This window comes from Malaclemys terrapin, chromosome 1 (assembly GCF_027887155.1).
Source record: "Malaclemys terrapin pileata isolate rMalTer1 chromosome 1, rMalTer1.hap1, whole genome shotgun sequence".
In the NCBI taxonomy this organism is placed as follows: Eukaryota; Metazoa; Chordata; order Testudines; family Emydidae; genus Malaclemys; species Malaclemys terrapin.
In genome coordinates this window covers 1344034-1369243 of record NC_071505.1, presented here as the reverse complement: position 1 = coordinate 1369243, position 25210 = coordinate 1344034, and the positions used below count along the sequence as shown (strand labels likewise).

Here is a 25210-nt window from a genome sequence, read left to right as displayed (position 1 = left end):
CAGGCTGTGCCCCTCGCCCCTCCCAGCGTGGCGAGCAGACACTCACCGGGGGGATCTCCTCGCGGTCCAGCTTCCGCCGATAGAGCAGGATGGAGTGCACGGTGTTGCCGGCTCGGGCTGCCTGCAGGGGGGTGGGCGTCACGTACAGGAAATCCTGGGCAGTGGAGAGAGACGGGGGTCACAGCCCGCACTGCTCAGGCTCTGGGGGTGCAGCTCTGGGGAAGGGGGTCAGTGTCTCTGGCCGCTCCACCGGGTGCCCTTTGGAGAGGACGGGTTGAAGCCCCCCCTCGCCGGCCCTGCGCCCTCACCATGGCGTAGTAGTTGCTGTTGACCATGATGGGGCCTCGTCCGCGCAGGTAGACATACTCCTCCCACCAGTCGCTCACCTGCCAACGGGAGAGCATTGTGAGCGCGAGCAGCCCCCAGCGGCAGCACAGACAAGGGCAGCGGGAGAGGCCAGGGCTGGCAGGGGCCTGCCCGACTCCTCCATGGCGCTGCCTCTGCCTCCTCCGAGGCCGTGGGACCCCAGGGCCTGTCCCAGCGGGTGGTCCCAGGTGCCCACCTCCCCTCCTGGGACAGCTGGGCTGTGAGTGCCTCCTGCAGGAGGAGCTGGGAACAACACGCGGGATTGTGTCCTTGCACTGCCTCCCGCAGCCCCCAAGCTCCTGAGAGGGGGGAGCAGGCCGGGGGTCCCTGATTCACAAGGACTTGAGTCTTGCTGCCCCCCCCCCCCCTGACAGACTGGGCATGCTGCCATGCTGCCGTGCCAGTTAGACCTGGGAGGGGCCTGCGGGCTCCCATGGACTCCGGCAGGACCAGGTCACTTCTGAGCCTGTGCTAGCCTTTCCCCAGCCTCCGACCTCCTTGTCCACTCCACGACTCCCCACCGTCCCCGTCCCAGTCAAGCGGGGTGGCTGGGTGGTGCCCAACCGTCCTCGCTTCGTGCTACACTGATGCTGGAGTGGCTGCTGCCCACGGCAGGGCCAGGGGGGCGGTGAACCCTCACGGCCAGCGCTGGTGCCCACAGGCAGAGCCGAGGCAGATGGAGCCGCGTGGCTGTGTCAGGCAGACGGGCTGTAGCTCCTGTCACAGGCCTGAGAGCCCCACTCTTGCCCTGGGGCTAACGGGATGGGGGGTACTGCCGGGGCAAGCCCAGGGCAGCTGTCCCCCATGCGGAGCCAGCCCCTGCCAGCAAGCAGGGTCACCACGAGCTCCCACCGCCCAGCTCCCGCACCCTGCCATCCGCACCGGGCCAGCCCGGGCACCGTAGACCCCCAGAGCCTACAGCCCGCCAGGCTCCGGAGCCTGGCTTTGGGGAGGGACCCAGGAGAAGGCGGGAGAGGCAGGAACTGGAGCAGAGTGGCGCGGGAGGGCTGCTGGCTCTGGGCACTCGGCGGCACAGGGGCAGGGAACTCACATAGTTGGTTGCCCACCAAGATTTGAGGACCAGGTACTTCTGCAGCCTGTGGGCTGTGTGCTGCTGGAAGGCTTGGGCCAGGACTTCCATCTCGCGGTACTTCTCCTCCTCCAGCAGGGGGTGCACGGACTCCAGGTACTGCAGAGACACGGCCAGCCTGAGCGTGGGCTCCCTATGGGGGACAGTCTGAGCCCCCCCCCCCCCCCCCCCGCAGTCCAGGGCAGGGCTCAGAGCGGGTGCATGCTGCGTTTCAGAGCAGAGAAAGGATTCCTGCTTTGTGGGTCTGAGCTGCCCCCGGCCAGCCCCGTTCCAAGCAACGGCAGTTCTGAATGTCCCAGCCCTTTCCTTGGGACAGTTCCCAGCCAGCTCCACCCGTCAGGAAGCAATGCCCCCCGCCCCGGTCCCCAAGCCCTTCTCCTGGGAGACAATCCCCCAGCTCCCTGCCAGGACCCGCTGCTTGAAATCAGGCTTCGCATTTCCTGCATTGATTCCCCCATTTCTCCCCTTTCCACCCCCTGGAATCCCCCCGACAGAGCCGCTCCCTCCCTGGGTCCCCACCTCACTAGTTCTGTAGCCACTCGAGGCCGGGTTGGCTTCTCCCATTCCCACGCCCCCAGCCAGCCCCTCCGGAGCCTTCCTTTGCTGAACATCCCCAGCAACGCTCGGGGCCTGCGGCAGGACCAGCCCCGGTGGGGTCCCCACGCTGCACCCCGTGTGCCCACGCTGCAGGGCAGAGCTCCTGAGGGGGCCTGCTGGGCTGCATTTGTTCCCCTATAGACAGCCACCCAGCCCAGAGTGACATCCAGGGGTCCCCACAGCCAGGCCAGGGGGTCTGACTCACTCTGCTCCTGGCCTGGAGGCTGCAGCGGGTGGCCCCAGGCGTGTCTGTGCCATGCTGCTTTCCCTGGTCCCTAACACCAAGGACCCTGTGCTGTCCAACTGCAGCTCCCTGGAGCTGTCACTCCTTTGCTGCCCCTCCCCTGTAGCCTGCCAGCCCGGCTACGAGCCACAGCCTCCCAGCGCCCCGCTACGCTGGCTATCGCCTGGCCCGTCTCCCTGCTCCCAGCTCTGGCTACAGACACTTCAGTCCGTTCAGGCGCTTCTGCAGCGTCCGGCTTCTTCAGAGCGACTCCACCTGCTGCTTTACTGCGCCGTTACTGGAGCCCCCCTCCATGCCCGTTTCCTTCCCAGGACAGAGCTCCTCTAACAGGCCCTGGCAGTGGGGAGCCCACGAGCCAGAGATCCTGCAGGTGTCATGTTCCTGTACCAGCTAGAGACTAGCCACAGAGCCGGCTTATACACCCCGTAACGCCCTTCAATGCTCGGCCAGGTGTGTAAATAACAGTCGCATCTCAGAGTTACGAACAGGCCAGTCAAGCACACACCTCGTTTGGAACCGGAAGTGCGCAATCGAGCGGCAGCAGAGGGAAGAAAAGCAGGTTCAGGACAGTGGTATGTTAAACGTGAACTACTAACACACTACGGGGAGAGTTAGAAAGAGACGTGACGAGGTCAGGGAGCTACGTCTGGGCTTGTTATTCTAACAGTTAAGATAGCTCCAAGCAGCATTTCTCTTCTGCATAGGGAAGTTTCAGAGCCGCATCAAGTCAATGTTCAGTTGTAACCGTTTGAAAGGCTCTGGTCAGCGTCAGGCTGGGCACAACCTCCATCCCCGGGCGTTCAGAACGCTCAGGTTCTACTGTATTGTACACAACGCGCCACCTGGCGGCTCAACCGGCTCTACCGTTTCGCCTTTCATCACATCGCCCTCTTTAAATGCCCCATTCCTGTCATGGACAATATGTGGCTTTGAAGTTCAGTATGGATCAGTCTGTGTCTGAATCGTCCTGGTTTGCTAATTACATGACCGGAATGTGCAACAACTTGGTCGTCGGGCTGTCCATTAGATACAAGGATGGGCTTTGGTCGGCTTGGCGTTCTTGAGTCGTCCTCTTCTTGTTCTGCATCTGTAGAGGTTGCTCCGTTCATTGTTCTGAGGAACAAATTGTAGATGTCGATGGTTTCTGTTGAACTCTCCACTGCTGATCATGATCACGTATGATCTGGGCTCTGAATTCTTTTTCGTTACAACAGCTGGAGTTGGCCCTCCTTTTTCTCCATCCAATTTGACATGAACATGGTCACCAGGTTCTAGACCTGGCAGTTCTGTAACAGAGTGACATCTGTTGTAAAAGTGTTCATATGCTCTTTTAGCCTTTTCATCCAAGCTGGCCACTCTCTCCACGTCTGCCCACATTGGAGATGGAACTACCTTTCCAACCCAGAGGAGCAAGGAATGGATCTTCCTGCTGTAGGATTTTTGGACTGTCTGTACGGCTCTCTCAGCCTCTCCAGTCGCTTGTGGGTAATGTGGGCTGCCAGTAATATGATCACAATCATATTTTGTTCAGGACTTAAATTCTGCTGTAGTGAACTGTGGTCCGTTGTCTGTCACTGTTTGTTCTGGAATGCCGAAGTGAGCAAAAGTGCACATTCATTTCTCTACAACACGACAAGATGTCATGGCTTTCAAATACGCTATTTCTAACTAACCCACACACCTCCTGGGGGTGGTGTCCGTCCCATCTAATGGCACCGAGACCACTTAGAGAGAGAGATTAATGAATCTGCTCTACAGCGTTCGCTAAGGGCCAGTTGGCTTTTAGCTCATGCAGTACAGGCTCATGCACTAAGCTCCAGAGGTCCCCAGTTCAGTCCCGCCCATCGACAACCGGGGTCTGTCACTGTTACAGATACACATGGAAAAACAGTCCACGAATACAAGGTCATGATGTCCCATCAATCTGCAGCTCATTCTTCCCAGGTCTGTCTGGTAGGGGAGGTGTTATTCATTTTCTTCGTGTTGTGATGGTCTGTTAGTTCTGCAAGGTTCACGTGCAGATACTTTATGTCCTCGCTGATGCCCGGCCACCACACTGACTGGTTGGCCCATTCACAGCATTTAGTTAATCCATGATCCCTTCACGGATGAGGTTTAGGATTTCTCCTCTCATTTCCTTTGGAATTACAACGCAATTGCCTTTAATCATGAGCAAGGCTATGAGTTGGTCATGTAGGTCGTGGATTCTGGGATTTTAGGTGACGTCTGCGGCTTCAGCCCCGGGTGGCAGGGCTCGGGCTTCCATGATTTATTGTTTATTGCCCACGTCCTGTCGGTGACTTTTACTCAAATATCCGTGACAAAATCTTAACCTTAATTATGAGTCCATTTGAGTTGCTCAATTGTCCCCACACTGCAAAGTAGCCTCTTGCCACTTCCTTAGTTCCCTTTAGATTGCTGCCCAGCGTAGCTTAGAAGGCGCTGGAGTTGTGTGTCTATCGGGGTTGGTTTCTGTAGCTGGAGTCATCTCTTTCCTGACACTGGTCTGCATGTGTCTACAGCATTCTCGTATGCCTTTACCTCATCTTCGAGCTCACGGGAAGTTGGGTGCGATGCCTGGCTCCGTGACAGAGTGTCTGCTACTCGGAGATTGTTCCCAGGAACATATCCAGCAATTGGGTTAAATCACATTCATCTTAGCAATAGACACTGGCACCTCAGCGGGTGCTTGACCCAGGTCTTTTCCCCTGATCAGGTTTAAGCAGTTTATGGTCTGTTATCAATCAGTGTAAACAAATCCAGTCCACACAGCTATCTGTACAAGTGCTCACATGCCCACACGCTTGCCAGGCCCTCCTTGCCAATCTGTGCAGATCGACTGTCTGCTTCAGTGCGTGTGCCAGAGCCAAGTGCAGCTGGCTGCCACTCCGAGCCCAGTTGTTACAACACCACACCACGGAGGCCGTAGCTGCTTGTGTCTGCACTGACCCCATTGTGGGTTTGCTCAGATCACAGAACTCGAGAACTGGAGCTGCTGAGATAATTTCCTTCACCTTTTTAAGGCAATGTCTTGATTTGGCCCCATAGCCACGATGTGTTGGACTTTAACAGTTCATTCAGTGCAGGTCTAAATGACTTGTAGGTATCAGCCAAAGTAACTGACCATCCCCAGTACACGTCTCAGTTCTGGTACGTGACTTGGTGCTGTCAATTCTTGAATCGCTCTTACTTAGGGCTAGAACTGATCCACTCCATTTGGGGAGTGGGGCGGAAAACATTTTTCCTTGTTTTACTTCAGCCCAGACTGACTGATCAGGCTCAGGGCTTTGCTGAGAGTTTTCAAAGATCCACATATCAGAATATCATCCATGAAACCTGCAGCTCCACTTGGTTCATTAACAGTTCTGCCATCAGTCTTTGAAAATTTCAGGTGCACCGGTGATCCCAAAAGGTCATCTACAAAAGCAAAATCTCCCAAAGGGTGTGATAAATGCAGTCAGTTTAGCACTTTCGTTGGCTAAAGGAATCTGCCAGAATCTGCTCGAGGCATCCAGCTTGCAGAATACGGTAGCTCCTTTCACTTTGGGGAGGAAGTCAGCCAGGGGTGGAAGGATTAATTTTTCTCTTGCCTTCCTCTTCTCATTAAGTCTTTTAAGATACACACAGATTCGTATTTTTCCATGTTTCTTTATAACCGGTGCCGTTGGGGCACACCATGGCCATCCGCTCTATTCTCTTTAACTCCGTTTCCACTGTATGAAGTACGGGGATAGGAATCCTGCGAGGGGTATATCCACTGTATGGTTCAGCATCATCTCCTAAGGTGATTTGTACGGGATCTCCTTTCAGAAGTCCAATATCACCAAATATTCCATTGAGTTCTTCCACTTTTCTCACTAGGTCCAGCCTGGTGCCACACTGTGGCTGAGAAGGCTGTTGGTCGGTGGTCCTTTGATCAAAAGCTATGTATTCAGGGTGTAAGTTATTCCTGTGGTAAACTGGACCAAGTTCAGAAAACCTTCTTTGTGGGTATGTCTGCAGTCTGAAGTCTTCCAAACTACCGCTTGCATTCTGTCCATTGGGAAGGTTTGCCAAAGCTGAAGTTCTCTGGGGCAATGAAGGGTGGTATGTTGATGCGATCCTGCAACCTTTGATGCTCGGTTCCTTCTGTTTCTGTTCTTAGTTTACTCCTGACACCATGTCATGTACTTCTGTACCAGCTATGGACTGGCTTATACGCACCAGATGTGTTCCGCATAAGATCCTTTAATAAGCTGCCAGGTATGGCAGAGGTCATTTCAATACGGGGTTTTACACTCGGTGCCACTAAGTGGTTGAACAGTAGAATACAGATTAGCATTCCATTTCCCTGGGGAAGTGGACATCATCTGCCAATCCAGTCCCAGCAGATGCTGCTTTGAGAAAGGCAGGAATGGTACAGCCAGTCCCATAAGAGAACTACAAGGGGCACTTTGGGACACTGAGATATAACAGATACAAGGAAAGGCAAATGGTTACCCTGTGGAACTCACTGCCACAGGACGGTGGTGAGACGAGTCACTAAGTAAGATAGTGCCCCCTCTTACCCTACGGATTGTGGCCTCCACGCTGGGAACTGGCAGCTTGGGCAGAGAGGTCTGGAAGCTGTAGAGCATGGGCTTGCGGCCAGACATCACCTTCACTAGAGCCTGAAAAGCAAAGGAGGGAGCTGGAGTGAAGGGGGGGGACTGAACCCCCACACTCTGCCTGGTGCATTATTAACATACCACCTCCCCCCACATGCAGAGCCTTGTATCCCGCTCCACAGCAATGAACCACCCTCCCACCACACAGATATACCGCCAACCTCCCTGTCGCATGCATACCCAGCAATGGGCTGCCCTGGCCTACTCACCACCCAGACCCTGGTGCTCCGGCTCATCTTGCCGTGGGGCTCGAACATCCAGCCGTGGTAGGAGAGCAGCAGCTTGAGAGACTGCCGGCAGAGCAGGATCCCAGAGAGCCAGACCCCCGTGGAGAAGAGCGCGGCGCTCAGCAGGGTCCGGTGTTGGAAGCTCAGGTAGCGGCTGCAATGAATGACGAGAGGAAGCTCAATGCCGGGGCAGCCTTCTCCACCCTGCAGGCACCTCTACCAGCACCGTGGAGCGGCGTGGGACGCTGCATGCGCTGGGGGCACCAGGGGCTCCAGGAATCGCTGGGGGCTCCTGGGGAGGGAGCAGCAGTACCAGTGGGAAATCGGGGAAAAGGTGGGGGGTCCCAGTGGACTCCAAGGGAAGTGTGGGCCAATGACTCAGGTGTTGGCCTGGCACTTAGCAGCCGTGGGTTCAAGTCCCTGGTCTGGCACAGACTCCCTGTGTGACCTGGGCCAGTCACCTCACCTCTGGGCCCCAGCTTCCCAAGGGGTGACAGACCGTAAAGACTGGGAGGCCCAGAGGCTGCGGTGATGGGCTCCCAGACAGGGAGGTCCCAGGTGGGCGGAGAGGCCTGGGCCGGCTGGGCCTTGCCAAGGGGGCGGCTGACACTCACCAGCTGGGCAGGTACCGCCTGATGTGGCAGATCAGGCCCATGGACAGGTCAATGCGGCAGTACATGGAGCTCACCGTCGCCATGACAACCACCAGCCAGCTGGAGGGGGTGGCGGGGTACACACCAGTCAGGATGCTGTTCTGGGGGGAAGAGCGGGAGTCAGGGCGACGCGGGGCAGGGGGCACCAGGGAGCTGCCTCCCTGGCACAGCCCCGTGATCCTCCCCGCACCCCACGCGATAGTCCCCCAGCGTGCCTCCCTGCTCCCGCCCTGTGCCCCGGTGCTGCAAGGCACCCCAGCCTGATCTACTCGCCAGCCCCAGCGCCATCCTGCAGGGAGATGCCAGCCCCACACCCTGGCATCGCACCCGTCTCTGGTCCCAGAACCCCAGTGCCCACCAGCCCCAACCTTGGGCACCGCAAACCCCCCTCCCCAGGGCCCTCCCAACACCCCCTGGCACTGCACTCCTCTCACAGTGCCCCCCATAACTGCACCCCCCAGTGCCCCCTGGCCCCACCCTTTGCCATGGCACCACATACCCCCACTGCCCTCCCAGCACCGCACCCCCCCCACACCCAGTGCCCCCTGACACCCCACAGCAGCACCACAACTCCTCAGGGCTCCCGTCACCGCACCTCCAGCCCCATCACCCTCTGGCACCACACCCCCTAGTACCGCCAGCCCCACCTTCTAGCACCACACACCCCCAGGGCCCTCCCAACAACCCCCCAGCACCACACTCCCCTTGCAGAGCCCCCCATAGCCCCCCCAGCACTGCACCCTCCAGCCCCACCACCCCTGGCACCAAACCCCCCAGTACCACCCCCCAGCACCACAGCCCCCAGTACCCCCCCGCACTGACACTCCATCACCCCCCAGTGCCCTCCAGCAACACCACTGCAGCACCGCACCCCCAGTGCACCCCCTAACACTGCCACCCCAGCACTGCACCCCCCAGTGCCTCCCCGGCACTACCCCCGGCACTGCATCCCCCCAGACCCCTTGGGCACTGCCATCCCACCAGTGCACCCACACACACACTGCACCCCCCGGCACACCACTAGCACCACCCTCTGGCACTGCACCACCACCCCCCATGCCCCCTGGCACCACCACCCTCTGGGGCCCAGCTCACCTTGATGCGGGCAAAGCGTTTCTTCCACGAGGCGACCCCAGACAGGTAGATCTGCTTGAGAGCCTCGCGGCTCAGCTGGACATCGACGCCCTCGGGGGTCACCGTGAACTGGAAGGCCACGGCCTGGTGCGCTTCCGCCATCTTGGGGGTCCTGCGCTGCCTGCCAGGGGAGGGGGCAGAGAGCAGGCATTGGGATCCCCACTGAGCACGGGACTCGCCCCCCCTTCTCCCCAGCATCTGCTCCTCCTGACACCCCTGCACACAGCCCACAAAGCAGCGCCGCCCCCCGTAAGCCCCTGAGCAGCACCCAACAGCCACCCCCTGCCCGAGAAACGTCACCTCCCCGCCCCACAGGGAACGCCCAACCCCAGCCCGAGGCCCAGGCCGGGGCAGACAGAGGCAGCCCTGGAGGGCGCGGAGGGAAGGGGACCCCGTGACTATGCTCCTCCGGACCTTGCACACAGGGTAACAAGCCCCCGGCTCTACTGGGGGGACGGAAACAGAGCCCAAGGGGCCCGGCACAGCTCCCTTCGGCTCCCGGCGCCGGGGGCTTGCCAGGCACAGCCACCCGCCCAGGGACCAGCTTGCTCTCAGCCCCATTCTCCATGGCCTGGCGACCCACAGCTGAGAAATCCCTGCCCCGCGGCAGCGCCGGTGCCAGCCCGGACCCCCAAGAGCGACAGGAATGGGTGGAAAGCTCCGTGGGGCAGGGCCGTCTCCTGGTGCGTTTGGACAGCACCCAACACGGGGGCCCGGGTCACTAGGGGCTGCCCCAGGGCACCAGCCTCTTGACCTGGCACCGGACGTCCTAGGGGATCGATTCCACCCTTCCTGACCCAACTGCCAGAGAACCCCCAGCCCCACCCGCTGTCAGCTCCTGGGAGAGCCCAGCCCCAGACAGGGTACCCCCTACCCCGCCCTAGCCCCACCTCCCGCCCCCAGCCCAGGCATCCCCTGCCCCAGCCCAGCCCCACCTCCCGCCCCCAGCCCGGGCATCCCCTGCCCCAGCCCAGCCCCACCTCCCGCCCCAGAGAGGGCACCCCTTCTCCCGCCCCAGCCCCACCTTCCGCCCCAGAGAGGGCACCCCTTGTCCCGCCCCAGAGAGGGCACCCTCTGCTCCAGCCCCACCTCCCGCCCCAGAGAGGGCACCCCTTCTCCCGCCCCAGCCCCACCTTCCGCCCCAGAGAGGGCACCCCTTGTCCCGCCCCAGAGAGGGCACCCTCTGCTCCAGCCCCACCTCCCGCCCCAGAGAGGGCACCCCCTGCCCCACCCAGCCCCACTTCCCGCCCCAGAGAGGGTGCCCCCTGCCCCACCCCCTGCCTCCCCCACAGAGGACCCCTCAGCCCTCGCATGAACTGAAGCCCTCCAGGGGCTGCCCCCACAGAGGGCTTCCTAAAGAGGGGAACCCTGGCCCCATTGCCCCACAGGAGACTCCCCCCAGCCCAGGTTGTAGGCCCCGCCACCTCCCACAGGGAATCACTTCCAGACACCCCTCCCACAGGGTGGTCCTCAGCCCCAGCTCTCAGCCCCACTGCCCCCCTACCCCAGGCCTCATTGCTCCCACAGGGGACTGGCCTCAGCTCTAGGCCCTCCCACCCCATGGGTCAGCCGTCCAGCCCCAGCTCTCACCCCCCGCCTCCCCAGGGGACTGGCCCTCAGCCCCAGCTCTAGGCCCTGCTTTCCCCCCTCCAGGGGGCCACCCCCTAACCCCAGGTCTCAGCCCTGCCCCCCCGCACGGAGGCCATCCCCCAGCTCTCAGCCCCCCGCCCCCAGGGGCCATCCCCCAGCTCTAGGCCGACCGTGACAGCCGTGGGGACTGCTCTGTAGGATTCAGATGACCACCGGATGACGCTGCCCCTGTGGCCTGGGTACTGCTACCCAGCGGGTGCAGATTCGAAGGGTTCAAGCGGCGAAGCAGGAGCCGTGCTGTGTTTTCTCTGGGGCGCTACGAATGGGCCGTTCGGGGCTGGCTGGGGCCAGCCCATAGCCATAGGTCAGTGGTTTCAAACTTGTCTTCTGGTGACCCACTTGAAGAAAATGGTTGATGTCCGCGACCCAACGGAGCTGGGGATGAGGGGTTTGGGGTGTGGGGCAGAGAGTTGGGGTGCAGAGGTGAGGGCTGCAGGGTGGGGCTGGGAATGAGGGGTTCAGCGTTGGGGGGGCTCAGGGCTGGGGCAGGGGATTGGGGTGTGGGGTTACCTAGGTCAGCGGCGCAGCGGGGGTGCTAAAGTAGGCTTCCTGCTTGTCCTGGCACCGCAAACCTAGACAAGACAGCAAGTGTGAAAAATCGGGACAGGGGGTGGGGGTAATAGGAGCCCATATAAAAAAAGCCCCAAATATCGAGACTGTCCCTATAAAATCGGGACATCTGGTCACCATATGCAGACCGCGCTGCGCCCTGGGAGCGGCCAGCAGCAGGTCCGGCTCCTAGACGGAGGTACATAAGCGGCTCTGCATGGCTCTCACCCGCAGGCACTGCCCCCCCCCAGCTCACACTGGCCAGTAATGCGGAGCCGGTGCTTGGGGTGGGGGCAGTGCAGAGCCCCGTAGTTCCCCCCGCTTAGGAGCTGGACCTGCTGCTGGCCGTTCTGGGGTGCAGCGCGGTGTCAGAACAGGTAGGGACTAGCCTGCCTTAACCAGGCAGCACCGCCGACCGGACTTTTAATGGCCTGGTCAGTGCTGCTCACCAGAGCTGCCGCAACCCAGTGCCTGAAATTCCCACAGTTTGAAAACCGCTGCCATAGATAGACCCTGCAGAGACAGCGGGAAGCCCAAGGACTAAACTGACCTCCGGGCAGCAGGAGAGCCCTGGGGGCGGGCAGCGGGGCTGGGAACTGAGCTCACAGGGACACACAGAGACCATTCTGTAATATTGTTATGTCTCCTTCTGGCAGACTGGTTCCCCCATGTGCTGCATTGTTATCTGGGGGGGACAACGGCTGTTGGCTCTCAGGGCAGGTGAAGAGACACAGGTGTAGGGTTACCATACGTGCAGATTTTCCCAGACATGTCCAGCTTTTTGGTCCTCAAATCCCCGTCCAGGGGGAATTGCCAAAAAGCCGAACATGTCCGGGAAAATGCCGGCATCCCTGCCCCAGTCCCCTGCTTACCTGAGCGGCTCTGGCAGGCTGCGAGCTGCAGGCGGATTCCCCCACGGCGGCGGCTGCTGCTCCCCCCAGACACCTCAGCTCTGTGTAGCTGAAGAGCCGATCTGCCCGAGCGCTACCAGCTTCACGGTTTGCCGGGCAGCCCCCAGACCTCCAGACCCTGCGCCCCCGGCCGGGCGCTTCCCCAGTGCAGCCGGAGCCCGGGAGGGGAAGCGCCCTGTGATGGAGCAGGGCGGATTTGACCTGGGAATGGAGCCTGGGAGTTACATTGACCTACCTGAGCTGTAACCTGAGCCAGGAAGGGGGGTGGGAGAAGTGACACCTTCTGCCCGGGAGACGGAACAAAGGAGAGGAGGAGCAGAGGGGAATGGGGAGAGAGCTGCTGGAGGGATTTGGGAGTTTTTCAGTTTTGGGCTGGGAGGTGCAATGCAGGGAACCCCAAGCTGGGGTCTAAGCTCCCTGCACTCCCCAAAAGGACTTGATTGAGGGGTTCTGGTTGTATCTACGAGCTCTGCTGTAGACTGTGTTCCTGTTGTCCAATAAACCTTCCATTTTACTGGCTGGCTGAGAGTCACGGTGAATCGCAGGAAGCCGGGGGTACAGGGCCCTGGGTCCCCCACACTCTGCGACACGCCCGGCCGGGGGCACAGGGTCTGGAGGTCTGGGGGCTGCCCGGCAAACTGTGAAGCTGGTAGCACTCGGGCAGCTGTTTCGCGTGGCTGGGAGGGAGCAGGGGGAATGCGGGGTGCTCAGGGGAGGGGGTGGAGTTGGGGCGGAGACTGGGGAAGGGGTGGAGTTGGGGTGGGGCCAGGGAAGGGGCGGGGCCAGGGCCCCATGGAGTGTTCTCTTTTTTAAAACCTTAAATATGGTAACCCTACACAGGTGTGGCCATCACCCGGGTGTCTGGGCCTCAGTCCCCAGCTCAATGGAGCATGTGAGGAGACAGTGGTAGAGCCAATCACTGTGACAGAGACCCCAGTGCCCAAGGGCCCAGAGGGATGTGGACATCCCCCCCGCCAACCGTCCCCTAGCTGGAGACCAACGGGCTGGGAGGAGGGGGACAGAGCCAGGTGCTGGGAGGAGTCGGGGTGCTGACCTGGAGTCTGCCCAAGGAGGTCAGACAGGGAGCACCACCCGGAGCGGGGCCAGGCAGCACAGACGCGGCTGTACCCGGTGTTCTCTGTCCTGCGCTGTGTCCAGCTGACTGGCCGCGCTGGGCAAGGTGCGTTAGGCCCTGCAGACGGGCCAAGCCTCCATCAGGGTCTGGCTCCGTCGGACTCGCCGGCGTGCAGTGGGGGGCTGCAGGCCCAGACGGCCCGTCTCAGGAGGCGGTGAAGCCACATGGCTGACCCTGGAGGAGGTGTGAGACCCCTCGGGGGTCGGGCCCACTGATGGGCTCCTCCTCGAGACTGGGCCAGAGCTGGAGCTGGAGCCCCCCCCCCGACCATGGGAATCCAGGACCCCTGGGGGCAAGGCAAAGAGGGGGCAGAGAAAGCAAACCCTGCTGGCACCTGCAGCAGCCTGGCTCAAGGGGGCCTGGCCTTCCCCTTCGTTTCCTCCACAGCTGCTGAGCTCAGGATTTCCGGACGCGGCGTCCAGATGAGTCCCAACCCGGCTGCCTGGACGTGCTGCAGACCCCGGCCGAGTCACAGGCTCTGACAGGACTCACGGGGCAGAGCTCACGGGGTGACGTCGGGGGGCTGGAGGGGGTGAGGCTGTGGGACTTGCCCCCGTGGGACCCCTAGGGGGGCTGGCGCAGTGGGCGGATCCCTCCCAGACACTATTTAAAAGCTGGGGCATAGCACAGCGGGCGGACCGCTGGCACACCCCACTCTAGGTCCTGCTGCCCCCACAGCACCCTTGTGGCGCCCCCACCCACCCACCCACCCACTAGGCCCTGCCAGCCAATCACACTCCACCGCTGCTGCAGCTGTGACACTCCCTGGGCTGGGGGCCAGCGGTGACGTCAGGCCGGTGGGCAGCTTTTCCATCACATGAGGCTGGGAATGGGCCAAGTGAGGGAAGGGTCAGAAGCACCCTGCTCCTCAGAGCAGCAGGGAGAGGCATGGACAGACACAGCCAGCCGCAGGCACCAACTGCCCCTGGGCTGGCACACCCAGCTGCAGACAGACACGCGGACGCAGACACCCCCTGGGCTGGCACACCCAGCTGCAGACAGACACACGGACACAGACACCCCCTGGGCTGGCACACCTCGCTGCAGACAGACACACGGACACCCCCTGGGCTGGCACACCCAGCTGCAGACAGACACACGGACGCAGACACCCCCTGGGCTGGCACACCCGGCTGCAGACAGACACACGGACGCAGACACCCTCGGGGCTGGCACACCCGGCTGCAGACAGACACACGGATGCAGACACCCCCTGGGCTGGCACACCCGGCTGCAGACAGACACACGGACACAGACACCCCCTGGGCTGGCACACCTCGCTGCAGACAGACACACGGACACCCCCTGGGCTGGCACACCCAGCTGCAGACAGACACACGGACACAGACACCCCCTGGGCTGGCACACCTCGCTGCAGACAGACACACGGACACCCCCTGGGCTGGCACACCCAGCTGCAGACAGACACACGGACGCAGACACCCCCTGGGCTGGCACACCCGGCTGCAGACAGACACACGGACGCAGACACCCTCGGGGCTGGCACACCCGGCTGCAGACAGACACACGGATGCAGACACCCCCTGGGCTGGCACACCCGGCTGCAGACAGACACGCAGACGCAGACACCCCCTGGGCTGGCACACCTGGCTGCAGACAGACACATGGACACAGACACCCCCTGGGCTGGCACACCCAGCTGCAGACAGACACATGGACACAGACACCCCCTGGGCTGGCACACCCGGCTGCAGACAGATACCCCCTGGGCTGACAAATGCAGCCAGGATCTGGGACAAGCTCCCCCAAATTAGCGAGTGTGAAATGCTGGGTAAGGTCAAGGAGAGGAACAGCTTTTCTGCACTCAAAGCTCCTCACTGGAAGGGCCCATGATCCCGTGAACCTCCCAACCCCCTCGCCCTGCTGGGTGTCTGATCTGCTTGGTCGCATGGTTCCCTCTAGGTCCTCCTCCGGCCCAGCGGGCACCGCCTGGCACAGCCACTGTCTCCTCAGGACAACCACACACCATCCCCCAGCCGCACCGCCGGCATGGGCATGGGAACAGCTGAGCGCTGCACACCGTGGGGCAGCACAGAGCAGGCGGGGTCCCAGCCCCCTCTGCCAGGGCCATATTCCCACTGAGCTGCCCCAGGCCTCTGGGAGCAGGGCTGCTGGGCCAGACCAGGGGATCCCCAGGGCCTCCCTGGGGAGCAGAGACAGAGCAGGCCCCACTCCGAGGCCTGAATCTGCCCCGAGGCTGCAGGGCCGCCCCGGGGGCAGGGCAGAGAGGCAGCAGCCCCAGCTCGGCCCTATGCAGTCACCTGAAGTCTCAGCAGCCTGCCAGGCGCTGGCTGCCCCGACCCACCCAGCGGGGGGACCCTGCAGCCGCTCTCAGGCGCTGGCCAGCACGGCCCTGACCCACCCAGCGGGGGGATCCTGCAGCCCCTCTCAGGCGCTGGCCAGCACGGCCCTGACCCACCCAGCGGGGGGATCCTGCAGCCGCTCTCAGGCGCTGGCCAGCACGGCCCTGACCCACCCAGCGGGGGGATCCTGCAGCCCCTCTCAGGCGCTGGCCGCCAGCCCCGACCCACCCAGCGGGGGGATCCTGCAGCCCCTCTCAGGCGCTGGCCAGCACGGCCCCGACCCACCCAGCGGGGGGATCCTGCAGCCCCTCTCAGGCGCTGGCCGCCAGCCCCGACCCACCCAGCGGGGGGATCCTGCAGCCCCTCTCAGGCGCTGGCCGCCAGCCCCGACCCACCCAGCGGGGGGATCCTGCAGCTGCTCTCAGGCGCTGGCCAGCACGGCCCCGACCCACCCAGCGGGGGGATCCTGCAGCCCCTCTCAGGCGCTGGCCGCCAGCCCTGACCCACCCAGCGGGGGGACCCTGCAGCCCCTCTCAGGCGCTGGCCGCCAGCCCCGACCCACCCAGCGGGGGGATCCTGCAGCCCCTCTCAGGCGCTGGCCAGCACGGCCCCGACCCACCCAGCGGGGGGATCCTGCAGCCCCTCTCAGGCACTGGCCAGCACGGCCCCAGGGGCAGGGCCAAGGGACTGCAGTCTCCCGGGGCAGCTCTGCGGCAGCTACCCTGCGGTTGTTACTAGCGCTGGGTCGATCCCGCTGGCCCGGGGCCGTCTCCTTCCCGCCCGCAGTGGAGACGAACCCCCAGCAGGAGGTGCTGTCAGCCCGCTGGGGAGCCTGGTGGGGGGCCGCTCTGCACTCCCCTTCCCGGCTGTGGAGGATGCGCCAGTCCTGCTGCGGGCACTCAGCCCTGCAGAGGGGCCGGGGAAGTCTGGCAGGCAGGGGAGAGCAGGAGCCCCTTGGAGACACCTGTCCATAGAAATGGGGGCCTGCACTAAGGGGCTCCGCCGGACCTTGCTGGGGGCCAGCGGCCGAAGGGCCGACACGGCCCAAGTGACAGCAACAAGCCCAGGGGCTGGCGCGAGAGGCGAAGGGACCCCCACACGGCAAGGCCAACCTAGCAAGGGCCAGCACCTCGAGTGTGTCCCCAAACCCAGCGGGGTCCCCCCTGGAGCACAGCGGGTTAGGAGACCCCGACACAGGGACGGCGTACCCCCAAACACCAGGGAACACAGGCTGCAAATGGGCAGCGTACCCCAGACCCCCATAGCCCCAAGCCCCCCAAAGGCCTATACGAAGGGACAGTGCACCCCTACATGTACTGAGAGCACCCCCCCCCCAGCCAAGCCCAGCCATGGTCCAAAGGGGAGCGTTCATCCAACCCCCCCATCTGTGCACCCCAAACCAGGCAGGAACAAGTACCACACAAAGGGACAGCGCATCCCCAACACGCCAAGGACACGTGGAGGGCAGGGGGCAACACGCTAATGACATGGAGCGCACAGGGGGCAGCACGGCTCGAAACACGCCCAGGATGGCCAGCAGCTGTAGCTAGCGAGGTCGCTGGCAATCAGCTAGGACAGGCTGGGGACTTGGCGGGAGGCCAACTGAGGCGAAGCGCAGCTCCAGCCCGAGCAGCCCCACGCCCTGCCCTGCCCGGCAGCCGAGCAGCAGACGCGGGTACCTGCTCAGAAGGTGCCGAATCTCCAGGCGGCAGCGCCACGTCCGCCCTTGGCAGAGCCCCTGGGAACGGTGCTTCCTGCGTCCTTCAAACCCGCTGCTCTGCGTCCCCTCCCCACCCCGCTCCCCGCTGCCTGTAACAGGACACCTGGCAGCCAGCCTCCCTGCGGCCCTACATGGCATCCTGAAATCGGCCACCCCCGCCTGTCCCTCTCGCCCCTGGCCTGCCTGAGACCCTGGCTAGCAAAGGGCCAAGGACACGTCCCTGCCCACGATGCCCCTTCTCTGCCCCTCCAGGCAGCTGGCAGCTATAACCCGTGGCTGCCCGTCCTGACCCAGACCTGGCCTGGCTCTAGCACCGGCTGCCGCTGAGCTCCTCTACCCGGAGAACGGCGGCTCCTCCCTGGAGACGGCTCCTCCCGCCCCCAGCCGGGCAGCACACAAGCCAGGCGGGGGCATGACTGGGCCTGGCCATGCTGCCCTTCCTCGCCTGCATGGGGGAGAAGTAGGGACCTAGGTGGGCGGGTGTCAGAGGGCAGCCACTGCCAGGGCACCCTCCTGCAGCAGGCCGCAGCATGGCAGGCATGCCTGCCTCAGTTTCCCCTTTCAGAGTCCCCAGTAACTCCACACATTCTGTCTTGCCTCACCAATAGCCTCCGTAGGGCTGGTTTATTATCAGGCATTGCGCAGACCGTCCCACACCTCGGTTCTTTTTCTCCCTCAAGATCACCCAACGTCCCAGCCCACGACAGCCCCCGCACCGCATCTCGCACACGGGAACCCGGTCGCCATGGCACTCCCGCCCTGTCCTCGTACCAGCAGAGCCGCCCCAGTGTTACCCTGCTCTGCTCAGTGGGGAGCCCCCAGCCTCTCGCCTGGGAGAGCCCCTTTACTGGGGAGCCTCCCTCCCTAACCCCCGTCATGGAGTGTGGGGGGACTCAGGGCCCTGCACCCCCGGCTTCCTGCGATTCACCATGACTCTCAGCCAGTCAGTAAAGCAGAAGGTTTATTTAGACGACAGGAACACAGTCCAAGACAGGTCTTGCAGGAACAGACAACAGGATCCCCCTCAGTTAGGTCCATCTTGGGGTCCCAGGGCACCCCAGCCCCCTTGGGAGGTCAGAGGCCCGTCTGCCTCCGAGCCATTCCACCAGCCCGCTCCTGAAAACTCTCCCCTCAGCCACCCCTCCCACAGCCCTTTGTTCAGTTTCCCAGGAAAGGTGTCACCTGGCCTCTAACCCCTTCCTGGGTTCTCATGTTACATGCTCAGGTATTCTCCGTTGGTCAGTCTCCCATCCCCCAATGCAGACCGTCCCAGCCACACTCCCCTGTCAGCATTCACAGACCACAGTAAGAACAGTCCCAGTTCGTCACCCCCCGCACACACCCCCACGGCTCTTATGGGTCCAGCTTGCTCCGCTGCGCTCCGGCCTTCAGCTCTCACCAGCCCCCCTGCCCCACTTGCTGTTCTGCCTTCAGCTTCTCCCAGGGCCCAGACCTACCTGGGCCTGTCCCCCCCTCCGCTTTGCCGGGCCCCTGACAGCCCCCCTCCTCACTGGCCAAAGGGGAGCCGCTGCCCTGGCACAGGGGCACTGCCTCTGCCTTGTTCCCAGCCGCCCTGGGGCAGGGAGTGTGACAGTGGCCCCTGCACTCACCTCACGTGGCCCACAACCTGCCCCGCCAGTACTGAAGGGGAGGATGTCGCAGTGGGGCAGGAGGCTGGGGGCCCACCCAGCCAGGGGCCTGCACCTTCCCTGCCGTGCAGGGGAGTGCGGCTGGGGCAGCGCTGGGCTGAAGTGGACGAGCCGCCCTGGTCTCAAGGTGCCCCAGCCCCTGCCAACCCCACCGACCCTGCGTCCTTCCCAGGGCCGGCTCTAACTTTTTTGCTGCCCCAAGCAGCAAAACAAAGCGCCGCCCCCCAAGCGCTGCCGGAAACCCCCACCCCCCGAGCGCCGCCGGAACCCCTCCCAAGCCCCGAGCCCCACGCCGCCCCCCACGCTGAGCGCTGCGCCGCCGGAGCCCGCCCCTGACCCCGCCGGAACCCCCTCCCCCCCCAACGCCGCGCCCGCGCCGCCCCCCCGCCGAGCGCCACTGGAAACCCTCCCAAGCCCCGAGCCGCCCCCCCCCCACCAAGCGCCGCGCTGCCGGAGCCCGCCCCCGACTCCCACCGAGCGCCACCGGAACCCACCCCCAGCACCGCGCCCGCGCTGCCCCCCCACCAAGTGCCACGCCGCCGGAGTGCCTCCCCCTCCCCGCAGAATGCTGCGCCGTGCTTCCCCCGCCGCCCCTTACCAGGTGCCGCCCCAAGCATGTGCTTGGTTGCCTGGTGCCTGGAGCCGGCTGTTGCGGAGTGTGGGGGAGTTAGGGCCCTGCACCCCTCTTCCCGAGATTCACTGCGACTCTCAACCAGCCAGTAAAGCAGAAGGTTTATTTAAGGACAGGAACACCGTCTCAAGCAGAGCGTGTAGGTATGAGCAGACCCCCTCAATTAGGTCCCTCTGGGAGGTTCAGGGAGCTTAGACCCCAGCTTGGGGTTCCCTGCGTTGCACCACCCAGCCCCAACCGAAACTAAACTCCAAGCCCCTCCCGCTGCTCCTCTCCTTTGTCCAGTCTCCCGGGCAGAAGGTGTTAATTCTCCCCACCCCCGTTCCTGGCTCAGGTTACAGCTCAGGTAGCTTCCTTCAAGGGAAGTCCCACATCCCCACTGCAACCCCCCTGCAACATTCCCAGGTCAAATCTGCCCTGCTCCCTGCTCCGTCACATCTCTCCCCCCTTCGAGACTGAACTGAGCAGGGTCACTCTGACCAGTGACCTGGGGAAGTTCAGGGCTCCCTCTCCGGGACAATGCGTCCGCTATCAGGTTGTCACGTCCCTTCACATGGACCACGTCCATGTCATAATCCTGCAGGAGCAGGCTCCATCTCAGGAGCTTGGCGTTGGCTCCTTTCATCTGGTGCAGCCAGGTCAGGGGAGAGTGGTCGGTGTGCACGGTGAAGTGACGCCCAAAGAGATATGGCTCTAGTTTCTTGAGGGCCCACACCATGGCCAGGCATTCCTTCTCGATGGCCGCGTAGTTCTGCTCCCGGGGTAGCAACTTCTTGCTCAGGTACACGATGGGGTGTCTCTCCCCCTTTTCATCCTCCTGCATTAACACCGCCCCCAGTCCTGTGTCTGAGGCGTCGGTGAACACCATAAAGGGCTTGTCAAAGTCTGGGTTTGCCAGAACTGGGCCACTGACCAGAGCCTCCTTCAGCGCCCGGAGAGCCTCCTGGCACTCCTCGGTCCAGACCACTTTGTCTGGCTTCCCCTTCTTGCACAGCTCAGTGATGGGGGCGGCTATGGCGCTAAAGTGGGGCACGAACCTCCGATAGTACCCTGCCATCCCAATAAAGGCTTGGACCTGCTTTTTGGTTTGAGGAGCGGGCCAGTCTCTGATCACCTCCACTTTGGCTGGTTCCGGCTTTAGGCAGCCGCTTCCCACCCGGTGGCCTAGGTAGGATACCTCAGCCATCCCCACCTTGCACTTCTCCGGTTTTACGGTCAGCCCAGCCTTCTGGAGTCGGTCCAGCACTTGTCTAACCTGGGATATGTGGTCCTCCCAGGTCTGGCTAAAGACACAGATGTCATCGATATACGCCACGGCAAAACTCTCCATCCCCCTCAGTAGCTGATCCACCAGGCGCTGGAAGGTGGCCGGCGCTCCCTTGAGGCCGAAGGGCAGGGTCAGGAACTCAGAGCCCCAGAGGGGTGACAAAGGCCGATTTCAGCCTGGCATCTGCATCCAGCGGCACTTGCCAATAGCCCTTTGTAAGATCCATGGTGGTAAGGTACCGAGCACCTCCCAGCTTGTCTAGGAGCTCGTCCGGCCTGGGCATGGGGTAGGCATCGGCTACAGTGATGGCATTGAGCTTCCGATAGTCCACACAGAACCGGATCGACCCGTCCTTTTTGGGGACCAGCACCACCGGCGAGGCCCAAGGGCTGGAAGACGGCTGGATCACCCCCAAAGCCAGCATGTCATTGACCTCTCTTTCCAGGTCCTGAGCAGTTTTCCCTGTGGCTCGGAAGGGGGAGCATTTTATAGGCGGGTGCGATCCTGTCTGCACCCGGTGGACAGTCAGATTAGTGCGTCCAGGCTGGTTGGAAAACAGCTGTTGGTACAGATGCAGCACCCCTCCGATCTCAGCTCGCTGGGCAGGGGTTAGCCGATCAGAGAGGGGAATTGCTTCCAGGGGGAAGCCAACTCTTGTCCCAGGGAATAGATCTACTAAAGGGTCATCTCCCTGCCCCTCCCACTGTCCACACACGGCCAACACCATATTCCCCCTGTCATAATATGGCTTCATCATATTCACATGGTACACCCGGTGGTGGTGTGCCCGGTTCGACAGCTCCACCACATAGTTTACCTCGTTTAGTTGCTTGACAACCTTGAAGGGCCCTTCCCAGGCAGCCTGGAGTTTGTTTTTCCTCACGGGGATGAGGACCATCACCTGATCCCCAGTGGCGAAGGCGCGGGCCCGTGCTGTGCGGTCATACCAGACCTTCTGCTTCCTCTGGGCTCTGGCCAGATTCTCCCTGGCCAGGCCCATGAGCTCGGCAAGTCGTTCCCGGAAGGTCAGGACATACTCCACCACCGACTCTCCGTCAGGAGTGGCCTTCCCCTCCCATTTGTCTCTCATCAGGTCCAGGGGCCCCCTTACCCGCCTTCCATATAGCAGTTCGAAAGGCGAAAACCCGGTAGACTCCTGGGGTACCTCCCTGTACGCAAACAGCAGGTGAGGTAAGTACTTGTCCCAGTCCTGCGGGTGCTGATTCATAAATGTTTTCAGCATCATTTTTAGTGTCCCATTGAACCTCTCCACCAGCCCGTTGGATTGGGGGTGATATGCTGAGGCCCAGTTGTGCCGGACCCCACATCTCTCCCACAAGCACCGGAGTAGGGCCGACATGAAGTTGGACCCTTGGTCCGTCAAGACTTCCTTGGGGAACCCCACTCGGCTGAAAATGGTCAGCAGCGCATCCGCCACAGTGTCTGCTTCAATGGACGATAAGGGCACTGCCTCGGGATAGCGGGTGGCGAAATCTACCACCACCAGGATGTATTTCTTCCCAGACCGGGTCGTCTTGCTGAGAGGTCCCACTATGTCCATGGCCACCTTCTGGAAAGGCTCCTCTATGATGGGCAAAGGTCTCAATGCTGCCTTCCCCTTGTCTCGGGCCTTCCCCACCCTCTGGCAGGGGTCACAGGATCGGCAGTACTGCCGGACGTTGGTGAAGACCCCGGGCCAGTAAAAGTTCTGTAGCAGCCTCTGCCTGGTGCGCCGGATCCCCTGGTGCCCTGCGAGAGGGATGTCATGGGCCAGGTACAGTAGCTTGTGGCGAAACTTCTGGGGAACCACCAGCTGCCTCCTGATCCCCCACGACTCCACTTCCCCCGGGGGAGCCCACTCTCGGTACAGGAACCCCTTCTCCCACAGGAACCTCTCCTTGCATCCTCTCCTCATGGTCTGTACCACACTGAGGTCAGCCAGGCCCCGTAGCTTCCGCAGGGAGGGGTCCTTCTGCAACTCGGCCTGGAACTCGGCGGCTGGGGAAGGGATGGGGACCTGCTCCCTCTCGTCGGCTGGGTCGGAAGCCCCAGCCACCACGCGGCCTGTCCTTGGGTGTTCCCTCCCCACCTGGGAAGGGTTCGGTGCCTCCGGTGTGACATCCTTCCCAAGGTCAGGGCATAGTGCCCCTCGCCGGCTCTGGCTACGGGTCACGACTAAGGCGGTCTGGGGGCTGCTTGGCCAGTCTTCTAGGTCCCCCCCCCCCCCCATCAACACCTCAGTGGGCAAATGGTGGTGCACTCCCACGTCCTTGGGGCCCTCCTTGGCCCCCCATTTCAGGTGTACCCTCGCTACGGGAACCTTGAATGGGGTCCCGCCCACCCCGGTCAGGGTCAGGAAGGTGTTGGGCACCACCCGATCTGGGGCCACCACCTCGGGCCGGGCCAGTGTCACCTCTGCGCCCGTGTCCCAGTATCCATAAACTTTCTTCCCATCCACCTCCAGGGGAACAAGGCACTCGCTCCGCAGGGACAGCCCCGCGCCAACCCTGTAAACGGAGAACTTTGAATCCGGAGCATCTGGCCCCCCAGAGAAGCTGGCCGGGGGCCCTTCTCTCTCTTGAGCAGTTGATAAGCTGCCAGCCCCTCTTGCGTGAGAAGCCTGCCCCTCGTCCGTCTGGGCCTCTACCAAGTTAACCCGGTGCGGGTTCGGTCTGCTCAGTCTGTCTTTGAGCTTGGGGCACTGGGCCCGAACGTGGCCTCTTCGGCCGCAGTAATAGCAGCTCATGTCCCGTGGGTCCCCTCGAGCCGGTCGGTTGTCCCTGATGCTGGGCATTCCCCGTGGGAGGGGATTCCCCATATTCCCCCTTTGGGAGGTCCCAGGGTGACTCTCTCTCTGCATCGCGGCGGGCCTGTTCCTTTGGGGCTCCTCCCTGCCACCCCCTGACCGGCTCTTTACAAACTCATCAGCCAGCTGCCCTGCGTGTCGCGGGTTCTCTGGCTTTCTGTCCACCAACCACAGCCTCAGGTCGGATGGGCACTGCTCATACAGTTGCTCCAGTACCAGCAGTTTAATCAGGTCCTCCTTCGTCTGGGCCCCACCAGCCCACTTGCTGGCGTATCTTTCCATGCGGATGGCTAGTTGCAGATATGAGATCTCAGGGGTTTTATCTTGACTCCGGAACCTTTCCCGGTACATCTCAGGAGTCAGCCCAAACTCACGTAGCAGGGCCTTTTTGAATAGTTCGTAGTCCCCTTTCTCTGCCTCTCCCAGTTGGCGGTACAATGCCACGGCTTTGGGGTCCAGTAAGGGGGTAAGGACCCGGAGTCTGTCCGCGGGATCAACCCGGTGCAGCTCGCAGGCCGTCTCAAAGGCCTCCAGGAAGTCATCCATGTCCTCCCCCTCCTTGTATGGGGCCATGATGCACTTATCAAAGCTCCGTGCAGTCCCGGGTCCCCCCTCACTCACCGCAGCCAGGGGTTCGCTGCCCTTCAATCTCGCCAGTTCCAGGTCATGCTGACGCTGTCTCTCATTCTCCTGTCTCTGTCTCTCTTCATGCTGACGCTGTCTCTCATTCTCCTGTCTCTGTCTCTCTTTCTCCTCCCGTTCATGCTGACGCTGTCTCTCTTCACACTGATGCTGTCTCTCTTTCTCCTCCCGTTCATGCTGTCTCTGTTGTTCACGATCCTCCAGCTCTCTCAGTTTTAGCTCTTTCTCCCATTCCAGCCAATTCCGCTCCACGGATGCCGAACGTCGCCGGGAGGATCCTCTGCTGGCCGGCGAGCTTCGCCGGGAGGATCCCCTGCTGGCCGGGGGGGCCACGGCGCCCTCGGTATTTGCTGGGCTCCTCCCCACCCTTCCCCTAGGCATAGGAAGGAGGGGTCTCGGGAAGCCCTCAGCAGCCGGCTGACCACTCCCAGCTGGGACAGACACTGGTGCCTGCGCTGCATTTGCCAGGCTGCTTCCCTGAGACACAGGGATCAGTTCATTCGCGCGATCTTCCGCCTCTAGCTGGGCAATGAGCTGTTCTTTGGTGAGCCTCCCAATGCGCAGCCGCCTCTGCTTGCACAGCTCCACCAGGTCGCTCTTAAGCCACTTGGCATACATCTTCCTGCTGGCCACTCACCGGCCTGTGTGCTCACAGCTCCCCACCGTTCCCAGGGGGACCCCTAGTGTGCCAGCCCTTCTCGAGGTCACCACCTCTCTGCCAGGGTCGAGCTGCAGACTCCTCCGCCCCTGGGACCACTCGCTGCGATCCCCCCGGGGGACCCTGTTACTGCAAAAGTCCTTCTCGCTGGTCACACACTCCCAGGGGTAATAACCGTCTCTCTCCCACTCTTCAGCAGGCCTGGTCCCCGTCAATCCCCCTTCGTTTTACTGCTCCCCAGTCACTTACTGCAGGAAGCGCCGTCCACGGGGTGCAGTAGATCCCGCCGCTGCCACCAGTTGTTGCGGAGT

General features: G+C 62.3%; 1 protein-coding gene across 5 annotated transcripts in view; it reads right to left on the bottom strand.

Moving 5' to 3' along the window:
• The window catches only part of CPT1B (carnitine palmitoyltransferase 1B), a 50521-nt gene extending 33238 nt beyond the window's left edge, over positions 1-17283 (bottom strand). For 2 of the 5 annotated variants that reach the window (XM_054036687.1, XM_054036938.1), the window contains exons 1-9: positions 17206-17283; positions 11118-11179; positions 8919-9078; positions 7785-7924; positions 7153-7324; positions 6845-6946; positions 1418-1555; positions 309-386; positions 47-154 (exon numbers count right to left, since the gene is read on the bottom strand). In XM_054036687.1, coding sequence (XP_053892662.1) covers positions 47-154; positions 309-386; positions 1418-1555; positions 6845-6946; positions 7153-7324; positions 7785-7924; positions 8919-9059 — 879 coding nt within the window. In that variant the 5' untranslated portion in view covers positions 9060-9078; positions 11118-11179; positions 17206-17283. Of the gene's footprint in view, positions 1-46; positions 155-308; positions 387-1417; positions 1556-6844; positions 6947-7152; positions 7325-7784; positions 7925-8918; positions 9079-11117; positions 11180-12028; positions 12383-17205 lie in introns of those variants that run through there. The other 3 variants (XM_054036771.1, XM_054036858.1, XM_054037026.1) reach the window with 3 other exon arrangements.
• Between the last annotated feature and the right edge of the window lie 7927 nt (positions 17284-25210).